This window comes from Drosophila albomicans, chromosome X (assembly GCF_009650485.2).
Source record: "Drosophila albomicans strain 15112-1751.03 chromosome X, ASM965048v2, whole genome shotgun sequence".
In the NCBI taxonomy this organism is placed as follows: Eukaryota; Metazoa; Arthropoda; class Insecta; order Diptera; family Drosophilidae; genus Drosophila; species Drosophila albomicans.
Window position 1 is genome coordinate 8,450,891 of NC_047627.2, and position 21,254 is coordinate 8,472,144.

General features: G+C 43.3%; 7 protein-coding genes across 10 annotated transcripts; 5 read left to right on the top strand and 2 right to left on the bottom strand.

The window, feature by feature from the left end:
• The first annotated feature begins 449 nt into the window (after positions 1 to 449).
• Positions 450 to 3,734, top strand: LOC117576457 (N-alpha-acetyltransferase 30A). Of its 3 annotated transcripts, none has more exons than XM_052003902.1 (4): positions 450 to 1,251; positions 1,319 to 2,250; positions 2,589 to 2,834; positions 2,911 to 3,734. In XM_052003902.1, the coding sequence occupies exons 2-4, from the start codon at positions 1,387 to 1,389 to the stop codon at positions 3,073 to 3,075; spliced, it is 1,275 nt and encodes a 424-aa protein (XP_051859862.1). In that variant the 5' UTR covers positions 450 to 1,251; positions 1,319 to 1,386; the 3' UTR covers positions 3,076 to 3,734. The 3 variants fall into 3 exon arrangements, with proteins under 3 accessions (XP_051859862.1, XP_034117127.1, XP_034117121.1); XM_034261236.2 differs by having other exon boundaries at positions 1,335 to 2,250; XM_034261230.2 differs by having other exon boundaries at positions 454 to 1,251; positions 1,366 to 2,250.
• A 700-nt stretch (positions 3,735 to 4,434) lies between these two features.
• Positions 4,435 to 9,989, bottom strand: LOC117569584 (poly(A) RNA polymerase, mitochondrial). 2 transcript variants are annotated; one of them, XM_052002316.1, is made up of 3 exons: positions 9,681 to 9,989; positions 8,726 to 9,620; positions 4,437 to 5,599 (listed from the first exon to the last, which is right to left on the bottom strand). In XM_052002316.1, the coding sequence occupies exons 1-3, from the start codon at positions 9,784 to 9,786 to the stop codon at positions 4,687 to 4,689; spliced, it is 1,914 nt and encodes a 637-aa protein (XP_051858276.1). In that variant the 5' UTR covers positions 9,787 to 9,989; the 3' UTR covers positions 4,437 to 4,686. The 2 variants fall into 2 exon arrangements, with proteins under 2 accessions (XP_051858277.1, XP_051858276.1); XM_052002317.1 differs by lacking the exons at positions 8,726 to 9,620; positions 9,681 to 9,989 and adding an exon at positions 6,043 to 6,172 and having other exon boundaries at positions 4,435 to 5,599.
• On the top strand, positions 6,493 to 8,100 carry LOC117569593 (tetraspanin-2A). The gene is made up of 2 exons (XM_034250828.2): positions 6,493 to 6,672; positions 7,198 to 8,100. Exon 2 carries the CDS (start codon positions 7,208 to 7,210, stop codon positions 7,940 to 7,942), a length of 735 nt encoding a protein of 244 aa, XP_034106719.1. The 5' UTR covers positions 6,493 to 6,672; positions 7,198 to 7,207; the 3' UTR covers positions 7,943 to 8,100.
• A 533-nt stretch (positions 9,990 to 10,522) lies between the features above and the next one.
• LOC117569576 (putative ATP-dependent RNA helicase SoYb) lies at positions 10,523 to 14,497 on the top strand. Its single transcript, XM_034250803.2, has 4 exons — positions 10,523 to 10,972; positions 11,095 to 11,476; positions 11,732 to 13,642; positions 13,702 to 14,497. The coding sequence occupies exons 1-4, from the start codon at positions 10,956 to 10,958 to the stop codon at positions 14,299 to 14,301; spliced, it is 2,910 nt and encodes a 969-aa protein (XP_034106694.1). The 5' UTR covers positions 10,523 to 10,955; the 3' UTR covers positions 14,302 to 14,497.
• A 224-nt stretch (positions 14,498 to 14,721) lies between these two features.
• On the top strand, positions 14,722 to 17,304 carry LOC117565325 (mitosis initiation protein fs(1)Ya). The gene is made up of 2 exons (XM_034244368.2): positions 14,722 to 14,841; positions 14,904 to 17,304. Exons 1-2 carry the CDS (start codon positions 14,824 to 14,826, stop codon positions 17,166 to 17,168), a joined length of 2,283 nt encoding a protein of 760 aa, XP_034100259.1. The 5' UTR covers positions 14,722 to 14,823; the 3' UTR covers positions 17,169 to 17,304.
• A 161-nt stretch (positions 17,305 to 17,465) lies between these two features.
• Positions 17,466 to 19,486, top strand: LOC117565331 (puff-specific protein Bx42). Its single transcript, XM_034244381.2, has 3 exons — positions 17,466 to 17,797; positions 17,858 to 18,418; positions 18,483 to 19,486. The coding sequence occupies exons 1-3, from the start codon at positions 17,575 to 17,577 to the stop codon at positions 19,358 to 19,360; spliced, it is 1,662 nt and encodes a 553-aa protein (XP_034100272.1). The 5' UTR covers positions 17,466 to 17,574; the 3' UTR covers positions 19,361 to 19,486.
• On the bottom strand, positions 19,482 to 21,218 carry LOC117565385 (serine protease easter-like). The gene is made up of 3 exons (XM_034244467.2): positions 20,663 to 21,218; positions 20,291 to 20,605; positions 19,482 to 20,228 (listed from the first exon to the last, which is right to left on the bottom strand). The coding sequence occupies exons 1-3, from the start codon at positions 20,733 to 20,735 to the stop codon at positions 19,510 to 19,512; spliced, it is 1,107 nt and encodes a 368-aa protein (XP_034100358.1). The 5' UTR covers positions 20,736 to 21,218; the 3' UTR covers positions 19,482 to 19,509.
• Positions 21,219 to 21,254: the final 36 nt, after the last annotated feature.

Genomic DNA, 21,254 nt, shown 5'->3' on the forward strand with positions numbered 1-21,254 from the left:
TGTGAGGGAACCGACATTAAAATAAAAAAAAAAGTTGAGCATAAAATAAATTCAAGTTTAACAAGCTTTGGTTACCAAAGTGAGAGAGAGACGCAGCAAAATCCATTAAAACATACGCATAAAACATGTAGTCTACAATTTGTGACAAGAATGTGTAGCTGACGTAAAACATCAATTTAATCTGCATACTAATTTTATAGCAACATCAACATTAAAAATGTCTAATCGATTCGGCCATGACTCTTGCACTTTGACAAAACTAGAACACTTACAAAATGTGGCGCCAAGGTACCAGTGCAATCGAACATCAATCGATTATCGCTTTACCGATTGTTAGCAATCGACAGCTGCTCGATAACGCGCAGCAACGAAATGTGTGCGCACAGCTGTTCTTTGTGTTACATGTGTTCGTTTGTGTGTATGTGATTGAATTTATTCATAACGCAGAGACAAAAAATTGAAACTAAAGTAACGTCAAACCATTTGAACGATCGAAATAGTCTGAAAAATAAAGTAACATTAAATATTCATATGCTGAAGTACTTATAAAAATAAAAACTATAATTTCAGTCCATATACGGAACAGGAACAAAGTGCTACAAGCAGCAAAGATTGCGTGTATGTGTGCCCTATACATGTGTTTATGTGTATGTGCTAGTGAAGGCAAAAATAGTCGAATAGTGAAATGAAGTGACTCAATTGGAAGTTACTTTTTAAACAGCAACCTATTCTTTATTCTAATTGTTAAATACAAGAAGAGTCCAATATTATTCGTAGAATCAGTATCCAATTAGAATTTTAAAACATTTTTGTCCGATACACAAGAAGACTGACACTTTAAAAGCACGCTTCAAATATTTAAGATGTTTTAATAAATGTGCTTTAAATAAATTGATTGAAGTAATAAATCAAAATTTATTGAAACAAAATTTAATAAAATATAATTCACAAGAGTTGAATTCATTGGCAACGAACGTGATTGGGTAACTGTGACTCGTTACTGCAAAAAGTGCTCGTGATTCATCGCTTACACAAAAAAAACATCGCACATCGCTGGGGCAGCTGCCTGAGTGTGTGTGCGTGCGGGTGTGTGAATGAAAAACTGGCAACTGTGAAAATATAACCAAAAATAAAGGCAAAATCTGTATCGAGTGCGTTGACTTTACGCCATTAACAGCAGCAACGGCAACAGTAAGATAGCCAACAGCAGCTGAGAAGTCACAGGAACAACAACATCAGCAGTTGAAGCAGGTGAATATCATTGTGTGGTCCCCCCCTCCCAACCTTCTCTATATACCCCTCCTACCGAAATCATCAGCATATTCAACACTCAGCTGTGTGTCCTTCCTATTGTGCTCATTTCAGCAACGGGAGGCGGCGGCGGCCATGGCGGACACGGCGACGGCAGCAACAACTGCAGCGGCCAACAAGAAAAAGTGTAGGAACAAAAACAAAAAATCCCAGCAGCAACAACAGCAAAAAACTGAAGCTACGCTAGGCAAAGTGCCGTCTAATGGTCACATCCAAGCGGACGAGGATGCGGAAGCAGATGCGGATGTGGCACTGATCAATGGCATCATGCAGCAGGTGCAACTGTGCAATGGCCACGCCAAGGATGCCAAGCTGCCAGCGACGACAAAGGGAAAACCAAAGGCTGAGACAGTAGTGGCCACTCCAACAGTGGCGGCCACACTCAATGGCCATGTGAAGAAGAACGCGACTGCTGCTGCGGCAAATCATAATAATAATCATCTCAACAATAACAACAATAGCAGCAACAGCAACAACAATACCAGCAGCAACAACAACAACAATGTTAATAGCAGCAGCAGCAAGAACAACAACAACAATAATAACAGTCGCGGCAGCAAGGCGAAAAACAACAAGTCAAGTCAAGCAGCCGCTGAGGAGCAGCAGAAAGAACAACAGCAAGCGACAAGCGTAACAGGAAGCGCCACGGTGATGGCGACAAGCAACAGCACTGCCAACACACAAACAACATCAGCAACAACTACAAAGACAACAGCTATGGCCATTGCAACAAGGGGCAATCTTCCTACAACACTGCTGACTGATGAGGCACCCACAACATCAGCTGCTGCGGCTGCCGCTGCAACGCAACCTCAAACGCAATCACAAACTCAACCCCAAACACAGCCAGAACTAGAAGTACCCCAGCTTGAGCTCGAACCTGCCATTTCAGCCGACGAGATTGTCTACAAGGAATACGAAGCCGAATACCAGATGCATGTAAGCTAAGTCTCTCTAAGGCCAACAGTGAATTGGGCAAACTTGCTTGAGAATCTTTTATATAACAACAACCAAAATTCTTTGAAGTTCTTTGTCCTGACTGAATACCTGACTCTATATTATTGCACAGCTCAAGTCTTAATAGCTGTGAGGCTATTATTTTCACACAATGTAGTTTACGACATTGGATTGTGCAATAAGAAATAGTTACTCATGCTTCCAACCCACAAACAGTAGCAAGTATTTTAAGCTTTGCTTATTCGGTTGACAAACCAGTCATACTTACATTTTCAGTCTAAAATAAATGCTAATAACATTTTAATTATGTATATTTGCAGGATATTATGCGTCTGATACAGGCGGAGCTGTCCGAGCCATATTCAATATACACGTATCGCTATTTCATTTACAACTGGCCAAAACTCTGCTTCCTAGCCTCGCACGATAATCAATATGTCGGAGCTATCGTATGCAAGCTGGACATGCATATGAACGTGCGACGCGGTTACATTGCCATGTTGGCGGTGCGCAAGGAATATCGCAAGCTTAAGATCGGCACCACGCTCGTGACCAAGGCAATTGAGGTTCGTCTTTAACTGATTGAAATTCGTTACTTTTAGTTTTATTGAACATGGGTTTTATTTGTCGTACACTTTTTAGGCCATGCTCGCTGATAATGCTGATGAAGTGGTGCTGGAAACGGAGATGCGCAATGAGCCGGCGTTGCGTCTATATGAGAACTTGGGCTTTGTGCGTGATAAACGACTGTTTCGTTACTATCTGAATGGCGTGGATGCACTGCGTCTTAAGCTGTGGTTCAGATGAGCCAACGCAATAGCGCAGGATGCCGTCGAAATTATTTTCTAGTAGCCGCCAAGCGAGAGCTCTACAAAAAAAGGATGCCTTGTTTTTTTTGGACTCTATATAGTTAAAACCCCAACGTTTTCCTTGGGCTGGCTTCCAACTACACACACACACACACCCACACTCACACACATCTACATACTGTCCGCATCAACGCGACTCTTGTTTGTTTCTTCTTATCTATAAACATATTTTTTTTTATAAATATTAATATATATATATATATATGCTTATGTGTGTATATATTGTATTTAGGCGTTTGTTTGTCGTACGATTTAATTTTGGAAAGTGTGGAGCGCATGACAAACGAATCAAATTTTGTACCTATGAACTAGGATTTACAATTGTAATTTTCATTAACTGTATGTAAATTATTTTAATTATTTAAGCGTATGGCAATGGCAACAAAGAAGCAGAACAACAAACAAAATAAAACACAAGCAAAAAATAAACAACAAAAACAAATTGAGAGTTCGTATAGAAAGTTCAACAAATAAACACAGAGAGAGAGAGAGACAGACACACACACACACACACACACACACAGTAATCGACAACAAGATGCATGCATTGCAAACTTAATATGTGTAATAAAACAAATACAAAAAATGAAAAAAAAACGCAAACACATCGCATTGGTGCATCGCACGCCCACACATACAAAACATATTATATATAGCCTTTTGTTATACATAAAAATCGAAAAGAAAACAAAACAAAACATACATATACAGATACATACATATGTTAAATCAAATTTCGTGTGCTAATTTATAGCATTTTAAAAGATTTACACAAATAGTTGAAAAGTTTTCTTCAGGGTTTCGATTTCCCCATTGCAAACCTCGATGAGAATGATAAGAGAATACGAAACAGAAAGAGAAGCACACACTCATACAAAATGATATAAGAATGAGAAAAGAAAAAAAAAGTAAAAATATTTGATAATGGCAGCAAATGAGGCGCGTTGTTAACGATCAAGACTTTTGCCGTAATTATACAAAAATATATAACTAAAAAACAAAAACTAAAAAAAAAAAATCAAAGAAAATGAACAAAAAACCTATTACAACAAATTGAATAAATTGAGCAATTATGAAAATATAACCATCACTTTGTAATAATTCAAAATGAGATAAATTTATATTACAGCGATGTTCTAAAATTTAGAACCTAAATGATATAGTAGACAAATGATTGTAAATGTGGTGTCCTAATATTGCTTAAACAATTTCCCCATACTATTTTTCTCCTAAATATGGTATTCAACAATTCTTGATTTTTTGAAAAACACTTTTATTTTATAAATTTATTAATTTAAAAAAAAACAGCTAGAATACTTAACGTCAGTAATTAGCGATGCAAGAGAATGAATATTGCATGATCCTAGGATATTATGACTGTACGCCTCTTTCAGCTGTGATTTTTTTGGCCGTAACGCTTAACAATATATGAACAACACTTAGTTAACTAATTCCAGTGGTCAATAATGCTAAGAGCTACACTTTCTAGTTATGTATATACACTAAACCGATCTCTGTCTTATTTCCAAAATGCCACCACAGTGGTTTATCATCTGTTGCGCTTGCTCTTTGCCGTGGGCATCGCTGTCGCCGTCACTGTTGTCGATGATGATGATGATGACGATGACGATGACGTCGCTGTGCTCGACTCTCGCAATTGCTTCAGTTCGTTGCGTGTGGCCGCCTTAATGGATTGCACCTGCTGTCGCATCGTTGCATTCTTGTAGTTGATTGGCGGCGTTGTCGTTGACCCATTGAGCTGTGACTTCTCAAAGAGATCACTCACCTCGACCATGCGGGGCTTAAAGAACATATTGGGACGTATGACCGCCTTCTCGGGATGCTTGAAAAGATTGAGTAGTCCCCAGGATTGCTCGTTTCGCTCCTGCTCCGTCAGCGTTGAGTTCTCCACCTCGGACTCAAGTATCCAGGCAGCATTGCGCACTTCAATGCGCAACCTTTCGCATTCCTCCAGACTCACATTCTTGCTCACATTCAGCAGCTGTTCCAGCGGATTCACAATGTACATGGCCGAGTGATCCGGCTTGGACAGTGCTCGCGCCTCGTTCAATGATATGGCACGATTGTGGAAATCGAATTGTGAATAGAACTCGAAGAACTGCAACAACAGTTCACTGAGACTGCTCGTATTTCGACTAGCGAATGACACACGCTCCATGTCCCGGGCAAAGGTGCAATTGATGCCATCCTCGGTGATCCGAATGTCTGTGCTGGCAGCTGTCTTCACCATTGCACTAATCGATGGCAGAATCGGTTGCCGCAGCTGCTGCAGGAAATACATGACCAGGCAGCTGAGCGAGAAATTTGAGATCCAGCGTCCTGGCGACGGATTCGTCAAGCCGCACGATTGTGCCCAGCGTCGTATGCTGAACGTCAGCGGACGCACTCGCGGATCCAGCTCGCCAAACATGTAGAGCAACTCGGACATGTAGAAGCCGGTGCTGAAAAGAAAAGGAAAATTGCATTATAGAAAAAAATTTAATAATAAGCCAAAGAGAATCCTAAACAAAAACGGCTTCAGCAACAAAAAGTTTAAGAGAAAAAAAATTATAAAAAAAATCGAAATAGATAGTTTCAATGTTGATCTTCAATTAACTCCCAAATAGCAATGCATTTTACTACATTTCAGTTAAATGTTTTAAATATATAATATAATATATCTGAACAGACTCTTTCTCTTTCTTTAATGGTTTCATAATTTTAAAAAGATCAGCTCAAAACATAAGCTTTTATCCACCAGACGATCCATCTATAAAATCGAGCTATTAATTTCTATATTAAAGCAAAGGTTTTCGAAATAATTTGTTATCAAAACCCAAGCATGTCTATAATTAGATTTAATACAAATCGGGAAAAGCTTTTTGTGACTCACTGCATTACTTACGCTAAGGCGTGGCAGGCGATCCATAACGTAACGTAATTTCATTCACCAAGAACCCTGACCACACACTACAAACCGGATACGGTTGTGAGTAGTGCGCTGCAATGTGGGCTTTAGCTTTCATTCGGGTAGCTGAAGCTCGATGGATGCGACGACGACGACGACGACAACGACGCTCACATGAATCACACGAAAAATATGGGGTGCAAAGAAGTTCGGAAACTGATTCACCTGCTCGCAACAAGAGAGATGGAGCACAAGCATACTAAGTGTATATTACATGGCATTTAGCAATCGCGGCACCTGTCCGTATCTAATCTTATCAGTAAAAGCTTTGGCATGCCACAGCCAGCAAATCTTATCTTATCTAAAGGCCTCCTTCTACCTGTTACAAATTGCGGTCCGCCAAACTGTACACAAGTGTGGGATGTTGTCATCATGTATTGAAAGTTCTCAAAAGCTGCTAGCTATTGTTGTTTTTGTGGCACATTTGGAGCAGGTTGCTGGCGTTGTCTTCATTTACCGAACAGCCAAAACGATTTCAACGAACGAACTAAACGGAGCTCAAAACAATTTTCCGTTTTTTCTAATTTTTGTTTCTTTTTTTTTAACGTGAAGTGAAGCAAACAAAAGGTGAAGCTAACAAACAATTATAGTAATATTAAGCAGTTACTGAAAAACTTTTCAATATCCATGATATAATCATAAATATTGCGTCCATCAATTGGGAGTGAAATGAAACTGCGAAAAACCTTGAAAAGTGCTCAAGTGACCGCCAATTAGTATTGATAATGGATAAAAACAAATATAATGAATATTATATAGGCATTCTGTGAGGAATTCAGCTGGAAAATTCAATGAGTGTGTTGCAATATAAAAGAACCCGAATGTATTAATCATTCAGTGCGTACAAAGCCAACCAATGATAACGTTATTTGCTAAACAGACCGCTGATAAGACCAACTTCGCCTGCTGGCCGCATTCAAAGGTTTTTGGGGCTGTGGCTGGGTTAAGAAAAAATAAAAAGCACTGCTTGCCAATGCTATTGGGTCTCATGGCATGATTAATAGCACGCTGACTCAACGGGACTTCGATGTAACAACCAATTCATAGTTGATATCTTAATAATCAAGCATTATTGTTTCTGCCTTTTTGCAGCCTTTCAACAATGGGCATTGGATATGGGACCGCCGACGAGGAGTTGGAGAAACAAATCGGATGCGTCAAGTACACGCTCTTCTGCTTCAACATTGTCGCCTGGATGATCTCCACGGCACTGTTCGCATTGACTGTCTGGCTGCGTGCTGAGCCCGGTTTCAATGATTGGCTACGCATTCTGGATGCACAGTCCTTCTACATTGGCGTCTATGTGCTGATTGCCATCAGCATCATTATGATGGCAGTAAGTTTCCTGGGCTGTCTCAGTGCACTCATGGAGAACACACTGGCATTGTTCGTCTTCGTCGGCACTCAGATCTTTGGCTTTGTGGGCACTGTGGCCGGATCGGCCATATTGCTGCAGTACAGCACAATCAATTCGAGTCTGCAGCCACTGTTGGATGTATCATTGCGTCGTTTTGTGGCCACCTCGGAATACACATACTCCAACTATGTGCTGACCATGATCCAGGAGAATATTGGCTGCTGCGGTGCAAGTGGCCCTTGGGACTATTTGGATATGCATCAGCCGTTGCCCAGCTCGTGTCGCGATACTGTCAGCGGCAATGCGTTCTTCAGCGGATGCGTCGATGAGTTGACCTGGTTCTTTGAGGGCAAGACGGCGTGGATTGTGGGTCTGGCCATGACCATGGCCATGATGAATGTGGTCTGTGGCGTTATGAGCTTTGTGCTTGTGCAGGCCGTCAAGAAGGAGGAGGAACAGGCTAGCAACTACAGGCGCTAGGCTACAAAGCTCTGTCAGCTTGTTAGAGTTAACATAAACAAAAAGTGCAAAAGAATGTAAGATGTCCATGCTTCGTAGATCCTAAGTTTTCATTTCGAACAATAAGTACGTTAATAAAACAAACAGTAAACCAAATGGTCGAACCTAGACCAACGAAAGTTGAACAATCACTTTACTGCTGTGGACTCTCAGTTTAATGCTGAAAAGTTTTGGCTGAGTCTCCAACAAATGCCCTTCCAATAGTTGGGCTTACTCTAGGTTCCCCCACTATACTTCTAATATAATAATTTATATATATATCTGTATATATAAAACTGTTTCCGTGACAACTCGAACTATTAACGCACTGCTCACAACGAAAAAGGTAAGAACTTTGATTTAAAAAAAATAATTTGCTAAACATAATTGTATAAGGAGGAGTAGTCGGTACTTGAAATTACTACTTAAAATATCTTAAATCAATATTTTAAATGGTCTCTCCTCGGCGATTCACAAATTGTTAACTTAGCAAATCTTAAACCCTGATCAAATTGTTAAGTTCGCGAATGTGAGCGTTTCTACTGTTAACATCCTTACTTTGAATTGATTAGTAAATTATAAACTGTTTTCTTGGTAACAACTATCTTATTACCCGACATCGTACTCCGAATTTAGGTCTACTTCTACCCGACTGAATTTATTCTAACTCTGAATCCCCCTCGAAATAAAAGTTTTCCGCTTCAACTTGATTTTGCTTGGGGCACTGCGTAACATGAAATGAAAATCGGCAAATTGGGTACTTACAGGTTGCTCATGGATAGATCCACCTCGAGATCGAGATGCTCGTGATGATACTTGATGATGGGCACACGCGCCTGCAGAATGCGACGCACGTGGCAAACGCCGGGCAGAAACAGATGCAGCAGATCGCCAATACATTCCATTTGCCGCTGCGTCTGCGATCGCCCATTGCTTAGATTCTCCTTGGTGTGGTACACGAGACGCGACATCAGTTGGCGTTCGCTCTGTGCCGTCGTAGCGCCATCGAAACGCAATATTAAATCTAGATCACAGCCCATTTTTCCAAAGCCATTGACCGAGGAGCCAAACGGTTGAGCACGCGCCTCCGGAAACATGCCCGCAATGGCCTGTTGCACCTGCAACGCGGCCAGGAATCGCATGCGCACACCCAGATCATTGAGGCGTGTGTGCTCGTAGAGCAACTGCAGCTGCTGCTCAATGCTCTCAGCACTGCGTAGTAACGTATGCAGATGGTCTTGCGCCAAGGGTCGAGTGCCCGCGACTGTTGTCAGCGGCAGTGGCTTGTGATTGGCAGACAATTTGCTCTGGTTGCGTTTGCCCGCAGCGGCGGCAGCACGAAACCAAAGGAAGGGAGAACGCACTGGGACACCAGAGCCACTGCCTCCAGCAGAAACACTAGAATGGCCGCTTAGCTCAGCATTGTAGGCACTAGAATCGATGGCAGCGGTGGCTTCGTTGGCATTGGCATACTCCAGCAGCATGTAGTGCAGCTCATCCTCGTGAGGCACTGTATAGTGATGGGCGGTGACAATGCGTCCAAATCGACTGCAGTAGTTATACAATTCATTGTAAGATTTCTCTGAGCTGACCTGGACGACAATGCTGCGTTCCGCCTGCTGGTGTCGACTGTCAATGAGTTCTTCGTAGCTCGTCTTTCCTAATGGGGATACAAGACTGTTTCAATAAAGCGACACAGTTTCACAAATTGTTTACGAACCTTTCGCAGCAGCAGTTGCTTCGTTGCCGGCGACGGCGGCGCATTGTTTTATGCAATATGTGCGCCAATGGTGCAGATGCTGGGCACGACGCATTAGGGTGTTCATGGCGCTGGGCTGGAGTTAGTAGAGCAACCTCATGTACGTGTACTTGTCAGTATAAAATGTCCTGTAAATTGTACACCAAAAAACGGCCAGTGTATATTGTGTTTATTGGTGGACGGACAGTTTTGAGGTTATAGGGCTGCTGCAACAATCGACTGCTGCGAGGGATGCAGGAAATGCGTATCGATATGCGTACCCATATGTAATAGCCTCGGTTTTCTTTGGTTTTTTTCCGTTCAGGCCGAATTTTACGTTCGCCCCATGTAAAAACCCATAAGAAAAAAAATCGGTTTTTCTACGTTCGCGAGCTACGTAAAAATAGCGAACGCTCTTTTTGGGTAATTACGCGATATTTTTATCGGCATGACAACGAAAAAGAGCTCACCACTAAACAGATAGCTGACATTTAAGTGCGCCAAGGTATGAAAATAGAAAAATAAAAATTTTATTTTGCTTTTTAAAGCAAATTTTTTATATTTTAGATGGGCCAAAAAACTCGCAATCCGTCAATATCGTGGAGTGCCATCCACGAGGCTATGTTGTTCGAGTTATGGGAGGAGAAATGTAGTGTCCTTTTTGGTTAATCCACGAAGGCGCTCCACAAGGATGCCAAACTCCTCCCTATTAATTTGAAAATTATCTTTAAAAAAAAATTAACTGTTTCCAGGAATATCGTTGCTTAAAAGTAAATGTATTCATGTAAATATTACATTGCTGCCAGTAATTCTACTTACATACATAGGCCCAAACTGATGGCGATTTCTTTACTATTGGCAATGACCTATACTTCCTCCACTTCGTTAAAATCCTCATCAAAATCTTGCAATTTAAGAAAATTTTCTATTTTAGAAATACGCGTGCTGTTTTTTGAATTGTTCGCCAACTCGTGACATTTCAGAGCAGCTATATTGAGAAATTTACCGTTGCCCATATTTTTCGGTTCGTGCCAATGGAAACCCCAAAACGGGACTTTGAAAACCCTAAAAAAAAAACTGAGTGCAGTGGAAATAGGCTATTATACAAATGGTGAATTTTAAAAGCTCAATCGATTGCTTGCCACAAAAATCGATATTTAAGAAACTTAGTTACATCGATAGTGTGAACGATGTTTTTCTATTTCTTTTGGGGTTTTGTATTGGTTGGCGCTTCATTATAGTTTTTTTCGAAGAACAATGATCGGCAAAACCAGGTGAAAAGTTTATTTTATTTATTTATTTCATTGATTTACGTTTTGAAATTTGTAGTAATTGTCGCTGAAATATGTGATATTTGAATCACTAAATGAAAAACTGATTCTCGAATACTCAATAGAATTTCAAGCAGAGCACTCGCTGCAAATGGCGTCGTTGGATCAAATAACGAAACACAATCAGATTTGGAACCGACAACGAGTAATAATCAAGAGAAGAGCGAGCAATTGAGTTCGCACTTAAGCGATGGAGTTAAATATATTTATTTTACGCCAAATACGCAAGCAAATGGTTACGATTTCATAGCTAAAAGCATTAAAACCAAAGACTTTAATAACGTTCGCATCGCCATAATTTGCGAGCATGCGACAAATGCGCAGCAAATGATGAGAGAAATGGGGAAGCGCAGCGTGGCCAGCCTCTTGCTGACCACCGCCACAACAACGGCCATCGCCAATAAGAAAGCCTCGCTGGATGGGCTGCTGGCATTGCAGAGTGAAGGCGTGAGTACTTTATGTCTGTGTTATACCCCAATACGTATTATTGATAAGTTCGAGGATAATCGTAAACAACATTGTTGTTTTTTTTTTTGTAGCTTGGTTTTTTGCTGACAAGCTAAATTTCCCAGAATGTCCGCGTAAAGAAGCGTGCGTTATGTGAAATTTCTTATCCATTGCGATTTATATAGCTCTATAGTTTGATATTATTTCTTGTTTACTATAGCTAAATATGAATAAATTCTGATTTCCTTCTCCCAGGTGCTCACATCTGTGTTGATTGCCACCGACGACATGCTGCCGACTTTGGCGCATTATGGCAAAGTAAAGGTCGAGCTGTTGATACATTCCACACAACCGTTACCGCATGTCTTTCAAAAGCGCGCTAACACGTTTGTCCTATCAGAAGGGAAGGAGAAGGAGCGCCAAGTGATTGTCATACGAACGCCAACAGTTGTCGAGCAATTATCACAAATCGAAGCTAGTAATCCAATCGATGCATTGCCTTCGCCATTACCTTCGCTATTGCCTTCGCCAATGCGTTCTCCATTGCCTTCTTCATTGTCTTCGCCATTGCCTTTGCCTTCTTCATTGTCTTCGCCTTTACCTTTACCTTTGTTGAGCCAACGAAGTCCAACGCAACTGGATGACGATGCCATGTCCTCAACTTCAGTATCTTCCTGTTCGCTGCAATCGATGCCACATGATTCAATTGAAGATGCATCTGCTACAAGTATGCTCTACACCTATAACAAATTCGAAGTGCTGGCTCTAAGTAATCAAAAGCTGGAATCGTGCTATCAAATAAGCGACATCAAGGCACTCGATGGACGTATTAAGGCAGCTATGACAGAAATGAGCCATGAGCTTGGCAAGAAGCCACATCGCTATGCCTGGCCACATACGGCGAATCATCGCTCGCTTTGCGTCATAGGCTATGAGGCTTCTGGCAAAACATGGAGCTATTTACCCTGGCTGTGTCACAAAGCTCTCCAGAATGCGGATGAAGGCAGGTTGGGTGCTTGTTGCATCATTTTGTGCCCCGACGCGCGACATGGCGAAAAAATCGCTGTTTGCTGCGAAAAACTACTGAACACTACGGATGAGAAGAAACCTGTGGTGATGCGACTATTTGAACAAGACAAAATCCAAATGGTTTTGGCAACACTGAAGGATACTTGCGGCATTCTGATGACCAGCGTTGAGCTGCTGTTGCTGGCCAAAGATGAGATAATCTTCGATGCCAATTTTGTGCGCTGCATGGCTTTTGATAACATCAATGTGCTGTGGAATCAGAGCAAAAATGATTGCGAACAATTGATTGATTGGTTGTTCGAAAACCTTAGCATTGGAGTGAGTGGCACACAGATGCTAATTAGTGGAAGTCAGTGGTGCGAGGCGGTGATGAATCGTTTGCTACCCAAGCTGGATGATGTGCTTCTCTTGTTTACGGATGCGCTGGAGGCATCTCTTTATAGCCGCATTCAGCAGGAGATGCTGTTCATTGATCCACAGCGTTGCGAGGTAGAAATACTCAAAGTGCTGCTTGCCAAAAATCTGAAGGAGGAACGTGTGGTCATGGTGTGTGACAACAATGACGAAGCAAAATACTTAATGATCCATCTGTTGTCCGCCGGCATTCGCAGCATCATTATCAATGAGAGCAATCAAGTGAATACCTTTTGGAATTGGTGTCGCGAAAAGAGACGAAATGTGGTCATTGCTATCGATGATATGATACCCAAGTTGCGTGGCGGTCGCATCGATCTCTTGTTCCATTATAAGCCTGCGAGCAACTGGCGACGTTTCAAGACCCGTTTCGGTCTCTTCTATGGCAATTATAAAACACAGACTAAAGAGGAGAGTCATTCGAATGCCACATCAATAATTTGCATCACGCAGAAGGACGGCGATGTCATTTGGTGCATGTGCAATTTTCTGCTTAAACATGAGATTGCTGCGCCTTCGGCCTGGTTGACGTCCTTTAATGAGTTTCGCTTGACTGCAGAGCGTCTCAATCCCATACCCAAGCAACCGATGTGCGAACAAATGCTGTGCTACGGCAACTGCTGGGTACGCAAGTGTCAATGTCGTCATCAAGTGGCCAAAAAGGAGCTAGCACGACCCATTGAGTACATTAATAAATTGCACATTGAATTTTATATATCATACGTAAGTTTCTTAATCGAAATTCAATTAGATTGTTTATATAATAATTGCTTTAATTACAGATTCATACACCAACACGCTTCGTTATCAAGGATACATCATTACCCATTGCTCATCTGTATGGCGGGCTTCCTATTACCAAGCTGGAAGACTCGATCAATTTGCATTACATCAAAGCAAGTAATCGCAGCCTACACCCCAATCCTAGGCTCAATGATATTTGTGTTGCTAAACTGAAAGACCGTTATCAACGTGTTGTTGTGATCGGCGTGAATGGGAAACAGATTAAGGTCCGGCAGTTGGATAATGTCATGGAAGAGGTGAATATCAAGGCCTCGGAAGTTTTTGTATGCAAGGAGTTCTTCATACACGAACCTGTTCAGTGCCAGGAACTGTGTCTAACGGGCATTATGCCATGTACTACGGAACGTATTTGGTCCGCCGAAGACAAGAAATTGGTGCTCAATGTGTTTTTGAAGGAATGGCAGACGCATCGATTGAGTGTTTTTAATGCCGATATTGATTTCGCCTTTAATGATAAGTATTTTGCGCGTAATATCTTTGACAGCAATGGCAATGACCTCAAAAGTTTTGTACTCAACAATATGCCAGTGCTGCATGATGAGAAAGTTTTGATGAGTTTGCAAAAATTGTTTAATTAGATTTGTTTACGCTACTGAGATATTCTTTCGGCAGCTGTTTAAAATGCTGACAATAAAGTTATTGTTGGCAAGTTACATTTCAAAACGTTCAATTTAAATTTTGCTTTTGACACAATCTTTTATTATTTGTGTTATTAATATTTTCCGTTAATATTAGTTCTAAACACAATTGTATGGCAAAACGAAAATGCTGTTTAAAAAAAATTCATTAAAATAAAAACATATATTAAAATGAAAACCAAGTGAAGTATATTAAATGATATACATTTAAAATGTAGTTACAAATTGACTGTATTACAGCTTTTTGAATTGCATTTTGTAACAGACAAAATGATGGTATCAACAGTATGACCAGACGCCAGTTTGTAAACATTAGGCAGTTATCGATGCATATCGATTTATTCAAATGCATGCGAAAGAACCGTTGCAAAAGCTGTGCATGAGTGTGTGTGGGCGCATGCCATGAAAAGTTAATTTAAATGCATTTTGCATTCAGTTTTATGTGGTGCGAAACAATTTAAAATGATTTACATGGATGAGGTTAGCTTTGTATCAAAAAAAACTTTCCATCTATTGATATTAATGTTTATGATTGAATGCAGGTAAAGTGTCACATTTGCAAACGCATCTTCTGCTGCGCCAAATGCCGCCAAAAGCATCAATTTAATACACACGCCATTGCTGTGAGCCAAAAAGTGCCGACCGATAATCAAATGATGCAACACGATGCCGAAGGCGACATAGCCCACAATGATGTACCACAAGCTACAACCACGATCTATGTATTCTGCCCGATCTGCGAGCAAAAACCGCTGACGCTGCACAAGGAAATCTACGCTGAACTCTTGGCGCACATTGAAAGTGTTCATTTGCCGTTGCGTTGCCGCAAATGCTTGCGACACTATACAAAAATTGATGATCTACTTGATTTTAGCAAATGTGTCAATTTGTCACAGAATTGTAGCAGCAGTAGCAGTAACAGCAGCAGCATAGATACAAATCAGTCGTGCGATACAGACGCCTCCAAAATAACTGTGAAGAAGGCAATGGCTACAGTGGCGTCCAATACAATCTCCACACAAACATCGCCTTGCACTGGAAAAGATTTGAATGACACACAACAACACTATCAACGCCATCTAACGCCTATCTCGTTGTTCAATTTGCGTTGGAAAGCCAAAAGTCGCCTTACCCAGGAGGAATTCATCAGCGACAGCGTTTCATCCATACGCAATCTATCCACCGATAGCGTTAATTTATCTTTACAGCGCCGCAGCATTGGACAGCTAACTGTTGCTAGTGCTGCTGCTACTGCAACAAATGGTAAAGTCATACGCTCAACATCAACGCCGCTGCAGGTTTGCAGCATGTTCGCCAAGCCCAAGGAGGCCGCCACGTTCAATGCCTCTGGCGGTGGCGGCGGCGCTGCTCACTTGTCCAGCATCTATCACAGTGGTTATGTACCGGATGAGCAGAATACCCCAGCGCCGCCAGACAGTAGCCAAATGCCACAACAGCGTGCCTGGAAGGTTGGCGGACGTGGCAAAATGAGCGCGGTGACGCCGCTGCGTCAGGTCATGTCGAAAAGCATACAAAAGGCATTTGTGGAGCTGGCCACAGGAGGCAGCAGCCATCCAGCACAAGCTCAGCGACTAGATTTAAGTGAAGCGAATGCCCCGTCAGATGCTTTTGGTGCTGCTTTGGATCTGCGCTTGTCGCCGGTTGTGCGACGCGCCGAGCAGAGCATGGCAAGCTCAGAAGCAGAACCAGCAGCAGCTACTGAAGCTGAAATAGCTGACAGAGCTGCCACAGAACCCTATCAGATACTGTTATCCGCACAAAAGTTGACCACCGAATCGATCATCATTACACGCACTCAACACGGCGCCAGTGTCAGCAATTCGCTGCCCGTTACTGCCTCCACAACAAATGGGCGCACCACTAGCACCGTTTACAATTCCTGCGAGAGTGTTGCGATAATCACTTCGTCGAGTAGCAATATACAGCAACTAACAAATGCTGGCGCTGCGATTGGTGCTGGAGTTGGCGCTGCTTGCGAGATGCCACCCATTACGCCAATTACTAGCATACCCGGCGCCGTTATCACCAAGAAGCTCATCAAATTCGAGACGCCGCAAAAGAGCATAGAACTGGAAACGGGACAAGCTGGCGATGAATCGCTGCAAGAGGACAGGGAAATATTTTATACACCCAATCCGAGCAGCCAACCGGCCAGTCCAAGTGTAGACAACAACAGTAGCCCTAAGGATCGTAGACGTCAGCAGATTGTGCCACGCCAGCTAAGTGGTCAATTCTCTAACAACAACAACAACGGCTCGCCAAAAGAACAACGAACTTTGGGCCCGGTCAAGCGACCACTTGGACCACGAGCACGGCCACCATTGCGAGCTTGTCATCATCAAAAGACCTTTAGCTGTGTGCAGGATGTGCCGAGCGACAACGAGTACGACGACGAGGAAGTTTTCTTGCCCAACAGCGCATCCACTCACAATGACAATAAGAAACGCGCTGCATCATCATCGAATGCCGAGCCAGGACGTCTCTGGTGTCTAATGTCATCGGTGATGCGTTTGCCGGCCACATTAAGAACTGATGCGGACAAGGAAAATGCTCCCAGCAGCACGTCGGGATCGTTAATCAGACGTTGCGCTTCCATTGCTGGTTCATTGGTGCGCACCATGCATGGCCAGGACGATGATACTGATGTGCAGAGCATGAAACGCAAGCGTACCCAAACGTTGGACAACCAATATATAAACCATTTGTCGTCCAGTCCAGCTAGATCATCGAAGCGTGTGCGCATCCAACCAAGAAAACCTATAGAACGCATGCGTACCAATTATTAATGTATTTTAATTTATTTTGTTTTTTATTCTGTGAACATGTATCTTGTATTTTAATAACATTTCGTTTTGTGAAGCGGGCTATCAAAGCCACATACAATCAAAGCAAAGATGTCAATGGTGCACAATAAATTCATTCTTTACAATACTAATTTAAAAATTATTAAAAACAGAAAGCCGTTGACAATTTGCGTATTGCCAGCTTGCTGTGAACAAACTGTCTGGCAACGCTGCAGTATTTTGTTTGCCTCAGTATTTATAGCAACTCATGTGCTGCCGTTGCCACGGTCACACTTACGCATACTCGTCGCTTGTGTTTGGCATAGTGTGTGTGTATTTCTTTTTTCTTCGTAGTTTTCTATAGAAAATTGTATTATATTTAAGTGGAAAACATTTCAAGAGTGTTGTGATGTCGCTATCAAGTCTGCTGCCCACGCCGACAAACGCGGTATGGGATCGCGAAGACGAGCGCCGTATGGCAGCGAAAGGAGCTCCAATGATTGGTGCTCTGGTGTCCGCCAAAATTGCAGCGCCCCCTTACGGACAACGCAAGGATTGGATACCACGAACAGAAGCTGATTTTGGCGATGGTGGCGCATTTCCCGAAATACATGTGGCACAATATCCACTAGGTGAGTGTTTATAGCGCATATATTGATATAGCATAGCGTATATTAACATTAATGTTTTAGGTCTTGGCGCGCCTGCCAATATGGGCAAGAAATCGGATGCGCTGGCAGTGCGTCTAGATGACAAGGGCAAAGTGAAATATGATGCAATTGCACGCCAGGGACATGGTAAAGACAAAATTGTCTATTCATCCATATCACAACTGCTGCCCGCCGAAGTGTTGGGCGAAGATGCCGATGAATTGCAGCGACCCGACGAAGAAACGGTGCTGGAGACTACGGAAGAGACGCGTCTGGCGCTCGAGAAGCTAACGAATCAAAAGATTACCTCTGCGCTGCCAGTGCGTCATGCACAAAAAGCTGCGCCAGCACAATACATACGCTACACGCCATCACAGCAAGGTGATGCGTTCAATTCGGGCGCCAAACAACGTGTGATACGCATGGTGGAGGCCCAACTGGATCCGATGGAGCCCCCAAAGTTTCGCATCAACAAGAAGATACCACGTGGACCGCCATCACCGCCAGCGCCTGTGCTGCACTCGCCATCCCGCAAGGTGACAGTGAAGGAACAGAAAGAATGGAAGATACCGCCCTGCATATCCAACTGGAAGAACGCCAAAGGTTTGCACATGGAACAACAACAGCATATATGCGTTATTAATTGCATATTCTTTTTATTCCATAGGTTATACCATACCGCTGGATAAACGTTTGGCGGCCGATGGACGCGGCTTGCAGCAGGTGCACATCAACGAGAAGTTTGCCAAAATGGCCGAGGCATTGTACATAGCGGATCGCAAGGCACGTGAAGCGGTGGAGGCGCGTGCCCAGCTGGAAAAGAAGCTGGCGCAAAAGGAAAAGGAGAAAAAGGAGGATATGTTGCGCATGATGGCGCAACGGGCGCGTGAAGAGCGTGCTGGTCTGCGCAATCCTGAGGCGGATGCACCAAGCAGCTCGTCGGGTGGTGCTGGTGGTGGTATTGATGTGCGGGAACGCAACGATTTGCGTGCGGAACGGCAAAGGGAACGACAACGTGATCGCAATCTACAACGTGCCGCGCCAGAGAAGCGCACCAAACTGCAACGGGAACGCGAACGCGATATATCCGAACAGATTGCTCTGGGTTTGCCCGCCAAGAGTGCGGGCAACGGCGAAACTTTGTTCGATCAACGGCTGTTCAACACCACCAAAGGCATGGACTCGGGATATGGGGACGATGAGGCGTACAATGTGTATGATAAGCCATGGCGTGATTCCAATACGATGGGTGCGCACATCTATCGGCCCAGCAAGCAGGCGGATAGTGACAACTATGGCGGCGATCTGGACACCATTGTCAATACAAAACGATTTGTTCCCGACAAACAATTTTCGGGTGCCGGTGGCTCAAGGGATGCGGGTGGCGCTGCAGCTCAACGCAGTGGTCCCGTCGAGTTTGAGAAGGAGGAGGATCCATTTGGCTTGGATAAGTTCTTGAATATGGCCAAAAAGGCGCCTAAACGTGCAGACGAGAAGAACGAACGTGGCAGCCATTCAGATCGCAAGCGCAGTCGACGAGATTAGAAGAGTGAAGAGACACAGCTATACAAATGCCTAGAATTTTGTTTTTTTTTCGTAGGGGCTTCTACTCCCGCAACTACTTCCCAAAATCCATATAAATATATATATATAAACACACACAAACTTAAATCTAACGGAATTTGTTTATTCGTTTAGCTACTGTTGGCGTTCATGGTTCCCATGATCCAGTTTATATAGTGCTCGACGCGTGTGAAGACCCTCGGACTTCCAACACCGTTGCAATTGCTCGAGCCCAGCGAGATGATGCCCGTTAAGTAGAAATTGCCACTGCTCTCAAAGTTGTCTTGCAACATGAGCGGACCGCCGGAGTCGCCACGACATGTGCTCTCTTTCGTATCACCGCCAGCGCAAATTTGACCGTTGACAAGCTGCGGATAAACCACTTTGCAGCTGGCAATCGATATCGCCGTGATTTCAGCCTTCTTCTTCACCGGACTGACGCTGAAAAGCGCTTGATCCGTCTTGCCCCAGCCGGCTATTTCCATGGCATAGCCAGCATAGGCGTACTCTACACTGTTGCTCGCGGCGGGCAGGCAAATCGGCTGCACAAAGTCAGTAAAGGTGACGCTACGATTGAGACGCAACAGCGCAATATCGTTGGCATAGTTGTTCTCTGGCGTGTACTGTTCATGCACAATGATGCGATCGATGTTGACATCAATATGTGGCGGAGCGCAGATTCGATTGGTCTTGAACACTTGACAATCGGGCGAGCTGGTGGTATTCCATTCACCTAGACGAACCTGTCGCAATTGCTGATCCGCATCGCGACTGGTCACGCAATGCGCTGCAGTCAGCACCCAACGCTCATGGATGAGCGAGCCACCACAAAGACTGTCATATTCGGCGCCTGTAAATTTAGAATAGAATTACAATTACAACTGTGTGAGCATCATGAATTTGTGGACTTACCATCGTTGGTATAACGCAGCAATGCCATCCATGGATACTCGGTGATGCTGGTGTTTTCGCCCCCTACGATGCGATTATCAAACTCTGAATTGCCACATACTCCGGGTTGTGGCAGCTGCAATCTGTATTGCATGGCGAATGCTTCGACGACTGGAGCGCGGCGACAGCATACCAAATCACTGTGCACTTGGCTGACACAACGACTCCGACTCGCGCTATTGAAATCGACGTTGGGCTGCTCCCAGCATTGGTGGCGATGCTGACAATATCCCGCCTCGCTGCCCACATTGCAGCGTCCATAGTGTATCACAGGTTCTGTAGTTAATTCGTTAATATTTATTGAATTGAGTAGAGAATATTATTTACACATACTATTGGCGCCATTGACTGTGGCAATGATTGTGCAGCAGATGATCAAGTTGCGGATGCTCCTTGCGCTGAACATGTTGATGTTGTTGACGACGATGCTGGACTTTCAATTAGAAAGATGTTGTTCATTGAACAGAAACCAGAACATCGTTATCAATTTGGGGGCTAATGATTCGTCTGAGAGGGGTCAATGCTGTTGATTGTTGATCGCACTCTCCCCAAATTAGCATAGTTGTTATTGTAAGCGGAGTATATCTGGAAAAACCAGATTTCTTACTACGCTTTTCTCTTATTCCGTTGGCACACACACACTCTGGCATATTAGAAGACACGCTGAGCATAGCAAGGTTGTGCAAATCCCGTAATTATATAAAAACCAGAATTGCACTTGCACAGCTGTAGTCAAAACTGACTGCATTAATTTAAAATGTATTCTTACCGCCAGCACGCACGCTAGTTATCGATAGCTGTGCACAGTGTTGTTATTCTAGAAGCTGTAACGATTGCCAAAAGTATCGTTGCGAATATAATCGTTCTGGGCGATATATCGATACACGGCATGACATTCAGTTGACATTTCGGTGTATAATTTTAG